The following is an 11481-nucleotide window of genomic DNA, read 5'->3' as shown; positions in this document are numbered from 1 at the left end:
TGCCACTTTGTTTACATACTCATCTCATATGTATATACTGTACTCGATACCATCTACTGTATCTTGCCTATGCTGCTCTGTACCATCACTCATTCATATATCCTTATGTACATATTATTTATCCCCTTACACTGTGTATAAGACAGTAGTTTAGGAATTGTTAGTTAGATTACTTGTTGGTTATTACTGCATTGTCGGAACTAGAAGCACAAGCATTTCGCTACACTCGCATTAACATCTGCTAACCATGTGTATGTGACAAATAAAATTAGATTTTGATTTGATTTGATAGCAGCTGAACGCACTTCTTCAGAATTGTTCTCCATGGAAAAGTGATTTTCCAAATTTAGTGATGGTTTTGCAGTAGCCAAGCACACTAACATGGCAACAGGTAACATCTGTGGTGGTGCATTATTATTGTTGTGGGTCCTTGAGGCATCAGTTTCTTGTCCTCCAGCAGTCGAAGTCCAAGTGACGAGAGAGCTTTGGACGCCCCAGGTTTTTATCAAATGCTCCAGCATTGGCTATAGTGTCCTTAAACCCTCGGACAACAACCATAAACAAATGATGCTATTTAGTCGCAAATGTAAATCAACTATCAGCGAAGGCTAATTTAACAAGGTGTGAACCCGAATGTAGATTTCATTCAAATGTTCCTCTGATGAGAAAAAAAATGTTTTCATGGTAATTTGGGTCAAATTAAAACATTAAATGTAAAAGATCCAGAAAATGATTAAACCTTTCTGTAGACAGCATAGCTGAGGAAGAGGTTAACCGCCACAAAATAAATCCATTCATTTAGACAAATGGGGATAACGTCTTACGGGGAACTACTTGTATAAACATAAGGAGGCCACCTATTTGGGGATGTACACTTCATTTACATTTTAATGTCTTGGCAGCTGGTCAAACACAACACCAACTATTTTGACCTCGCTAAACTCATAATTGAACCCATCTCTAAATATGTATATTCAACATTCATTAGTGTGGATAAATTCAGGCTTGTGCGCCCTCGTGGAATTAACCTGTTGCTTCTACTCGGGACGCTTGCGTCCCAACTAGAGCTCTGGAAATGCAAATGCGCTACGCTAAATGCTAATAGTATTAGTTAAAACTCAAAAGTTCATTAAAATACACATTTAGGGTATCGAATTAAAGCTACACTCGTTGTGAATCCAGGCAACAAGTCAGATTTTTAAAATGCTTTTCGGCGAAAGCATGAGAAGCTATTATCTGATAGCATGCAACACCCCAAAAGACCCACAGGGGACGTAAACAAAATAATTAGCATTTCGGCGTTACACAAACCGCACAATAAAATAGAAAACATTCATTACCTTTCACCATCTTCTTTGTTGGCACTCCTAGATGTCCCATAAACACTATTTGGGTCTTTATTTCGATTAAATCGGTCCATATAAAGCCTAGATATCGTTATATGTAGACTGTGTGATAAACGAAAAAAACATCGTTTCAAAACGTAACGTCATTTTTTAAAATTCAAAAAGTCGACGATAAACTTTCACAAAACACTTCGAAATACGTTTGTAATGCAACTTTAGGTATTAGTAAACGTTAATAAGCGATAAAATTCATCAGGAGGCGATGTAAAGATCATTAGCTGTCCGTCTGGAAAAATGTCCGGCTAGAAACTCAACGAAAATATCCGGTCCTAGACCGGAGGAGATACGGTGTCCTGCATGTGTTTGACCAAGAAAAAACTCGAAGGGAAATGACAAGACTCTAGACACCGTGTGGAAGCTGTAGGTACTGCAACCTCAGTCAATTAATTGTGGTTCACCTTTATCAATGGGATCAAGTAGCGCATGGATATATTTTCCCATTTTCAGTGATCAGTTTTTCCTGTGCTTTTCGATGTAAATGCCGTTCTGGTAAAGCCACAGCAGTGATTTAACCAGTTTTTTAAACGTCTGAGTGTTTTCTATCCACACAGACTAAGCAAATGCATATACTATATTCCTGGCATGAGTAGCAGGGCGCTGAAATGTTGCGCGATTTTTAACAGAATGTTCAAAAAAGTAGAGGGTCGACTTAAGAGGTTAAGGGATTTTACAGGATGCATTACAGTTGTCTTTTTTAGTTCCAGTAAGCAATTAAGTATTTATATCCAGACTAGAACACTCTTGTAAAATATCTTAATCCACTTTTTTGATTGACAATTGTGTGTGGCAATCGAATAATGTTGCTTTTTCGACTATTTTAGCAGTCTCTAGATCTTCTTAAACATGGGCTATTTTTAGCAACAGAACTAGGCACTGAATTGGTTTTTGTTATCAATTTATTATTTACATTATATGTTGTAGTTATCATTATTACTGGTTAGAAAAAGTTTTATAGTGAGTATTAAGCACTACCGGTGGTATGCCCTTTGGTTCCTTTCGTCATTACACACATGTTTTTAGCAAATTGAGAAAAGTCCTGTAAAATTAATAATTTTTAAAATGGCAGTCACCACTTGGGTGGGAGGTAGCAAATAGTTTTAAAAATGCAGTGCCTTAGACCGCTGTGTCACTCGGGAGGCCTGTGACGGATCCCCCCGGTACTGCTGCTCATTCTGTATACAAATTCTGGAGATCTACTTCACCGCATTCTAGGGTTCACTGAACAGGATTTATTATCATCAACCCTGAACTGTCTTGTCTGATTACACTCACCTGGTTCCCATTTCCCCTGATTAGTATGTTAAATATGTGCCCTCTGTCTTTGTCGGTTATTGTTTCCATGTCTGTTGGTGGTGTGAGTACTTATGCGTTGGTGCAGCTGTTATGCTGCGTGTTTCATATATTGTGTGTTATGGGTATCGTTCTGTGTCGGTCAACGAGGTTTACCCTCGCTCTTTTGTTTGGGTACAGCTCAGAGTTTTGTGTATATGTTTGTTTTTGGTGTATTAAAAACCCCTATTGTGTATTCCTGCACCGGTTGCCAAATCCTTTATACCAGTGTGACAAGGCCTTAAATTCAATGTTCCTTGGTGGGCTAGTTACATTTTTGACATAAATCTGCTTTTTATATCTATGGCAAAAACGTAGCCACCCTTTGCCTTGATGAAAGCTTTGCACACTCTTGGCATTCTCTAAACCAGCTTCACATGGAATGCTTTTCCAACAGTCTTGAAGGAGTTCCCACATATGCTGAGCACTTGTTGGCTGCTTTTCCTTCACCCTGCGGTCCAAATCCCAAACCATCTCAATTGGGTTGAGGTCGCGTGATTGTAGAGGCCAGTTCATCTGATGCAGCACTCAATCAGTCTCCTTCTTGGTCAAATAGCCCTTACACAGCTTGTGTTTCTTGTCCAAAACAAGTATCTTCTTATTATTGGTGTCATTTAGTAGTGGTTTCTTTGCAGCAATTTGACCATGAAGGCCTGATTCACGAAGTCTCCCCTGAACAGTTGATGTTGAGATGTGTCTGTTACTTGAACTCTGTGAAGCATTTATTTGGGCTGCAATTTCTGAAGCTGGTGACTTTAATGAACTTATCTGCGGCAGAGGTAACTCTGGGTCTTCCTTTCCTGTGGCGGGCCTTGTGAGAGCCAGTTTCATCATAGCGCTTGATTGTTTTTGCAACTGCACTTGAAGAAACGTTCAAAGTTCTTGAAATTTTTCCACATTGACTGACCTTAATTTCTAAAAGTAATGATGGACTGTCATTTTTCTTTGCTTGTTTGAGCTGTTCTTGCCATAAAATGGGGTTATCTTCTGTATACCACCCCTACTTTGTCACAACACAACTGATTGGCTCAAACACATTTAGAAGGAAAGAAATTACACAAATGAACTTTTAACAAGGCACACTTGTTAATTGAAATGCATTCCAGGTGACTACTTTATGAATCTGGTTTAGAGAATGCCAAGAGTGTGCAAAGCCGTCACCAAGGCAATGGGTGGCTACTTTGAAGAATCTCAAATATAACATATATTTAGATTTGTTTAACACTTTTTACTCCATGATTCCATGTGTTGTTTCATGGTTTTGATGTCTTCACTATTATTCTACAATGTACAAAATAGTCAAAATAAAGAAAAACCCTTGAATGAGTAGGTGTGTCCCGATGTTGACTTGGTTCTGTTATGGGAGAATATGGGCCAGTTTGAGGTTCACTCAATAATTTGATGGCTGATAGCCAGTTGATGAATAGTTTTGGAATACATTTTATTTAGAAATTTATTTTATACATATATTACATACAATACAAGAATATCTTTAGCAATTTTTTGCAAAGAGATCATTAGCTCTACACTGGAGAAATGAATGGTATAGGACTGCAGTCTAAAACAAGGAAGATTTGAAGACCCCACACAAAAATAAACCCTAGCCCCTAATCCTTGGGCACTTTGTGGCACTTCAATGCTGCATTTGGATAGACAAGTGGATTGGCAAGTTACATTACAATCATGCCTTGCTTTTACCTATCAAAGTATTTGAGATCTACATTACTTGCTAAGGGTTAGAGGCTATAGGGGTTGTTTCTGGACCTGACAGGGCAGAAGCTTCTTGTTCTCAGGGGATATCAGTGTGTTTCTGCTCCACTAGAGGGCATCATACTGAGGACTGGTTCAGGACTGACAGAAACAAGAGGAGATGGAGAGAACTGTATGGATCTGGCCATGCTGGTTGAGGGACATGTGGCTGTCGTAGCCCCGAGGGACACAAGAGTTGGTGGGTCTCTCTGCCCACAGATAGCACACTTCAGAATCAGAGTGGCTCCTGCAATACAGAGAGAGAAAACAGAAGTTGTAAGACAACATTTGTCATAAAAAAGCACTCCAAATACTGAAGTCCTATCTATTTCTCTGGTAGACACACTTTCAAATGTTAAAATATAGACGTATCCCTAAAATATACACCGAAATCACAAATCAAAACTTGAAAATGGAAAATACCTTGAGGACAATTGGGAGGGAGTGTAAATCAGAAACCAAACCAAACAAGCCGTATTTAAACCACAACAGCTACACTTTATGGGTATTAGAGTTTTAGAGCTATAAGCTAGCAGGCAGTTGTTAGGATAGGGGTGGTAGAATGATGGAGGAGGAGAAGAGAGGAGGGCTGGAGCGCTTCCGGGAGAGAGGGAGCAGCTGCATGTGTTCAGCTTACCTGAGAAGACAGCGGTTTCCTGTGGTGCAGCCTCCTAAACATCTGCCCACGTCTATTTCCTGTTGGAACATTAGCAATACAGAGACAATGCCATCAGCAATCAAATCACCACAGGCTGAAAAAAACAGCCAGGCCAACCCACCAGCAGGGAGGGGGGGGGGGGTCTATGTTAAATGCTTTGATTCAACACCTGCAAAGACCATTTGTGTTTGCTCTCCTCACACCTTTAGTGAGAGGGGGTTGCAGAAAGTCTATTGCCCTCAAATTCAAATCAGGACCTTGAAGCCAGTTCCACTGCATTTTTTTCTTTTTCTCCCTCTTTTCCCCTCTAATCAGAGACTTATTTAGACCTGGGACCCCAGGTAGGTGCAATTCATTATCAGGTAGAACAGAAAACCAGCAGTAGTCCAGACCTCGTAGGGCAAGATTTGAATACTCCTGGCCTATAGGCTCAATTTAACAGACCTAGATTAGTTAAATAACTATATTTTGTCATCTCTATCTTTGTCAACAAACAATATTGCACGTTTTTAAATATATTTTTTATTTAACCTTTATTTAACTAGGCAAGTCAGTTAAGATCAAATTCTTATTTACAATGATGGCCTACCCTCTGGACAAACCCTCCTCTGACCCGGACAACGCTGGGCCAATTCTGCGCCGCCCTATGGGACTCCCAATCATGGCCAGTTGTGACACAGCCTGGGAACGAACCAGGGTCTGTAGTGACGCTGCAATGCAGTGCCTTAGACCGCTGTGCCACTCGGGAGGCCTAAAATGGAATGTTCCTTCATGGCCTAGTTAAAGTTTTGTCTTAAATCAGTTTTAAAATCTATGGCAAGACTTGAAAATGTTGAACCCCCTTGTACACACGTGAACCCTATGTCTTTTTTGTTTGCTCTTATATATGCATGTGCCTTCAGAAAGTATCTACACCCCTTTGACTTTTCCACATTTTGTTGTGTTACAAAGTGGGATTAAAATGGATTTAATTGTCATTTTTTTGTCAACGATCTACACAAAATACTCTATTGTCAAAGTGTAGGAAAAATCTAACATCTGTAAAAAATAAACACTAATATATCTTGATTAGATAAGTATTCAACCCCCTGAGTCAATTACGTGTTAGAATCACCTTCGCCAGCGATTACAGCAGTAAATCTTTCTGGGAAAGTCTCTAAGAGTTTTGCACACCTGGATTGTAGAATATTTGCACATTATTCTTTTCAAAATTCTTCAAGCTCTGTCAAGATGGTTGTTTGATCACTGTTAGACAGTCATTTTCAAGTCTTGCCATATAATTAAAATCCGATTTAAGCCAAAACTGTAACTAGCCCACTAAGGAATATTTAATGTCGTCTTTCAGGAACATTCAATTCTGTCTTGGTAAGCAACTCCAGTGTATATTTGGCCTTGTGCTTTAGGTTATGGTCCTGCTGAAAGGTGAATTTGTCTCCCAGTATATGTTGCAAAGCTAACTGAACCAGGTTTTCCTATAGGATTTTGCCTAGATGACAAGCATACCCATAACATGATGCAGCCACTACCATGATTGAAAATATGAAGAGTGGTACTCAGTGATGTGTTGTATTGGATTTGCCCCAAACATAACGCTTTGTATTCAGAACATAAAGTTAATTTCTTTGCCACATTTTTTGCAGTTTTACTTTAGTGCCTTATTGCAAACTTATTGCATGTTTTGAAATATTTATTATTCTGTACAGGCTTCCTTCTTTTCACTCTGTCAGTTAGGCTAGTATTGTGGAGTAACTATGATGTTGTTTATCCATACTCAGTTTTCTCCTATCACAGTGACTTTTAAAGTCACCATTGGCCTCATGGTGAAATCCCTGAGCCTTATCCTTCCTCTCCGGCAACTGAGTTAGGAAGGATGACTGTATTTTTGTAGTGACTGGATACACCATCCAAAGTGTAATTAATAACTTCACCATGAGCAAATGTATATTCATTGTCTGCTTTTTACATTTTTTTACCCACCTACCAATAGGTGCCCTTCTTTGCGAAAACCTCCCTGGTCTTTGTGGTTGAATCTGTGTTTGAAATGCACTGCTCGACTGAGGGACCTTATAGATAATTATAAGTGTGGGGTACAGAGATGAGGTAGTCATTCAAAAATCATGTTAACACTATTATTACACACAGACTGAGTCCATACAACTTATTATGTGACTTGTTAAGAACATTTTTACTCCTGAACTTATTTAGGCTTACAATAACAAAAGGGTTAAATACATATTGACCCAAGACATTTCATCTTTTCATTTGTAATTCACTAGTAAAAAATTTCAGAAACATAATTCCACTTTGACATTGTGGTATTGTGTGGTGACAAAAAATTATCTACATTTAATCCATTTAAAATTCAGACTGTAACCCAATAAAACGTCAGTCAAGGGCTGTGTATACTTTCTGAAGGCACTGTAAGTGTTTTGTTTGCATTGTGCCCCATAAAAGGCCACTGTGCATACTATAGCATCCATCCAGTTAAACTTTTAATTTTTTTGGGAGCTGAACCCATTGAAGAGACTATAGCCATCTCTTTATCTCCCAGCCAAAGAAACAGACATTACTTTTTTGGGCAGTCACAGACGTGTACATTAAGAGTACAGCATTTCACACCTGCTGTGTCTGTCTGTGCGGTGCCAACCAGTGGGGAGTGGATTGGATGTGCGGGGGAAATTTATTAAAGTGGGCCAATGACCTTTTATTTACAGATCTATCTGACAAATGGAGGTGACTTGTTAGTGTGTCTGACACTCAGATGGAATCACTAACTTCCTTTGCTCTCTGATCAAACATCTGATTGGTGTGTAGCTGCCTAGCTGATAAATGAATAAGATCAGATAAGGGTTCATCTTAGGTAGTCTGTGCATAGCTTTAAAGTGGCAAAATAGTTTCTATAAAGAATGAGACCAAAAGACAAGGAAAAAGGCATAGGTGTTAGTGCAAGCTTTTCTTTTTGCTATTTCTTTATGAAAAAGAAAATGATACATTGCTAGAGTGTAGCACAGGTAACGTTGGCATATTGGCAGGGCATTGCTAATAAAAAGACAGGATACCAGAACATGAGCTCACCTTGAGTTTCTCCTCTTTGACTCCGTTAGCATCATAGACTATTTCATAGTAGTACTCCATGTAGGGAACTCTATAGCAGCTCTTACTCAGCTCACAGACCTCCACTGTCTGGACCAGGTCTACCTTGTTAGGGGTCTTCACCAAGGCCGAGTCAAATTTAGTGGGCACGCAGGAGAACCCATCTGAGAAGGAAATAGTTATTCAATATTATTACAGTTACTTAGATTCTGAACATGATCATGAACCATGATGATTGTCTGTTTCATGAGCTCTGTGTCCATTAACTGTTTGTCTGATATTTCTTATTCAAATGCTATTGTCTTCCATGCGTCCTGTGATATGGACTTTGTAATTATGCTACCACTGAATTATTATTAGAAGTTTACCAATAGGAACGTATTTGTGTGTGCAAATTGTTGGTACAACAATGAGTGCTATGAAAAATGTTATACCATGTATTACAGCAATGACACACAAATAAGGTTTGAATTTTAAGAACACAAGGACATGTATGTATCAGTGGTTCTGGGAGACAAAAAATAATAATCTACTCCTTCTGGGCTCAATCCTAACCCCTATGCGAGCAACACTTTTATGCACATTGTACATTATCTCCCATACCTGTTTTTTTTTACGCATTACGTTTTTGCGACCATAAAGTTTCAATAAGGGCTGACTGCGGCCCGCATCCTGGAAACTCCAGGGAAGAACCGCCCAGGGAAGAACAGCCCAGGGAAACCAAGCCCCCTCTTTGTCAGGTTAGGATAATTAACGTTCCAGGTAAGGATAATTAACGTAGTAGGTTAGGAGAACTAATGTAGCAGGTTAGGATAATTCATGTATAAGGTTAGGATAATTAGCAGAGCAGGTTAGGAGAACTAACATAACAGGTTGGGTGAATTAGGTTAAGCTTAGGATCAGGGTTAGGTTTAGCTACAATGCTACAGTCGACCCGTAGACCGAGGAAGTAGCCGGGAAACAACAGAAAGAGAAGGCACTTCTTCCCTGGACGCGGTCAGACCCTTCTCAAAATGTTGGCTGTTTTTGTAGTCCTTCAGAAAGATAACAAGCCTACACACCTGGAGAACCTTTCGAACCCGAACAGCTTCCCACGTCGATGACAGTCTCGTATGGGGTCTTAAAGAAGTAGGTTTTGAGCGCCGGAACCCGGACACATTGGGTCAGTTTGTTTTCACAGTGGCATTCCTCTATGACCTCCACCTCCCGGGGACCCTTGAACAGCAGCATCTGGTCCACCCTCACCCCGGTCGGCTCACAGTTATGGTTCACCCCGCAGGACGTAACCTGACCAGAACCCTTGGCACTGATTGGAGTGGTAGGTTTGTGGACCCTTACCTTTTATAAAGGGGAAAATAGAAAACTTGTCGATGTTTTTAGTCAAGACTATATGCCTATTAAGTTGTAATGGTGTTCTTATCTTGGGTCTCAGCACCCTAATGTTGAGATAATAATGTCCCTAATAATGCAACAAGTAACCATATTTACCTAAGAAAAAAGTTAGTTTTGTCATCATCGAATATATGTTTGTATTTTATTGATCAAATTCTCAAATAAGGAGGCCTGATTTAATTCCTTAAAATTCCTAAACTCTTTACAATCCTGAAGGTGTAGCGCTCTCTTTTGGTCATTTGAGGAACTGCTCACTTACTTTTTTGCTCCTGAGGTATTCCAACATGGAGGAATGTTTGGAATAGCCCTGCTGTAGTCCAGCCTCATGTGATGTCCTGCTTTGTTCTCCCCCACAGTGGGTCCTGCACATCCCCACATCCACACTCACAGGATTACCAGAGATGTCTGAGGACAGAAGGTAAACAATCCATGATAACAACAATCATTGCTAAGCCCCCCAATTTCTCTCACCCCAAATTCTGTAAGCTCCTAAACGTCACTATGGAAGCATGTATCTTACACTAATTTACATGAAGATATAATTTTGTTTGCATTTCTCAAACCACATAATTCTGCTGACAAATATTGTTGAATAGGTGGAGATACGTCTATGATAAAACAAGGACATTTTTAGTCAAGGGTTTTTGGAAGACTTTGTATTGTAGTAGCCTAGTCCCTTGGGAAGAGTTGGCTTCAGTATGGGACTAGACTTTGATAGTACCACTTTAGAAGTCATGTATGGGGAATGAGACAGTGCTGCCCTTTTATGGTGCTTTACCATTGATTTACCTTGGCCGATGTAAACAAAGTGGCTCTGTCTCTTGCAGCAGGCTCTCAGTGCAAACGGGTTCCTGTGCTCCACATGTTTGTTCAACAAGGAAGCTGCTGGATAAGATAAACACAGACACATCGACACCTTGTATAGCAGTCCAAGGTGACATCAGCATTCCTGAGCTGTCAGGGCTCTGATTCCTTGGTCAAGTATAATATCTCAGAGTAGGAGTGCTGCTCTAGGATCAGATCCTCCCTTTCCATTAATTACAATTTGAAAGACAAAACGGATCCCAGATCAGCACTCCTATATGTAGGCCTAGACCTTAGTGGCCATGGCCAGTACCAGGACACTACCTAATAATAAAGTGACATACAATATTCTCACGTATAGCATAATAGCTATACATAATATAGCACATCACACAACAAGGTTCTGAAAACCAAACAGTTTAAATCAAACAGCCAGTATCAGACACAGATACACATCAGCAGGTCACACGGCTGTTCTGTTCACACTCTGTACCAGTGCCTGGGTTCTACTGTGTATCAAAATGGATTATAAAGTCTTAATGTTGATTGAAGTCCATCAGTAGGTATCATCACTGTACATCATTGAGCTTTATGGTCAAATCGAGAAAGACAAACAAACAACAGTACTTACAGGCTACGTTGAGAGCCCACAGAATGAGCAGTAGGTAGGGCAGCAGTATATCCATGGTAAATACTCCTTATGCTCCCTTATGGTTCCTCCTCAAAGCACAGCTTCCCTGATAGCTGGTCTCCACACCCTCTGATATTTATATGGGATCAGGCTTTGGTCACAATTGTCACCACCAGCCCAAGGACCCTCTTTGCAAGTGGTGTGGAATTAAAAAGGGCAAACTAATCAAATTTCCATGGTGGTAGCGGACAGGGATGGGGCCTAAAAGGCGGGGGTCATCATTCACATCAAAGGGATGATATCCAAAATATGGAGTTTTCTTTTCACCTCAGCTGGCTGGCTGGGCTGGACCTTGTATATATGCTGTCGGATCCCATTGGTGAGTGTGTCCATCCACAGCTTAATTAAGCTTTGAGCCA

At 40.1% G+C, this 11481-nt stretch overlaps 1 protein-coding gene across 1 annotated transcript; it reads right to left on the bottom strand.

Annotated features, from left to right (window-relative positions):
• Positions 1-4271: 4271 nt before the first annotated feature.
• On the bottom strand, positions 4272-11117 carry LOC115118269 (uncharacterized). The gene is made up of 7 exons (XM_029646847.1): positions 11063-11117; positions 10417-10509; positions 9887-10032; positions 9297-9573; positions 8218-8399; positions 5122-5180; positions 4272-4731 (listed from the first exon to the last, which is right to left on the bottom strand). Exons 1-7 carry the CDS (start codon positions 11115-11117, stop codon positions 4581-4583), a joined length of 963 nt encoding a protein of 320 aa, XP_029502707.1. The 3' UTR covers positions 4272-4580.
• Positions 11118-11481: the final 364 nt, after the last annotated feature.

The sequence above is a fragment of the Oncorhynchus nerka genome, linkage group LG20 (genome assembly GCF_034236695.1).
Source record: "Oncorhynchus nerka isolate Pitt River linkage group LG20, Oner_Uvic_2.0, whole genome shotgun sequence".
NCBI classification, from domain to species: domain Eukaryota; kingdom Metazoa; phylum Chordata; class Actinopteri; order Salmoniformes; family Salmonidae; genus Oncorhynchus; species Oncorhynchus nerka.
The sequence above is the reverse complement of the archived record's forward strand: the minus strand, read 5'-3'. Positions and strand labels throughout refer to the sequence as shown.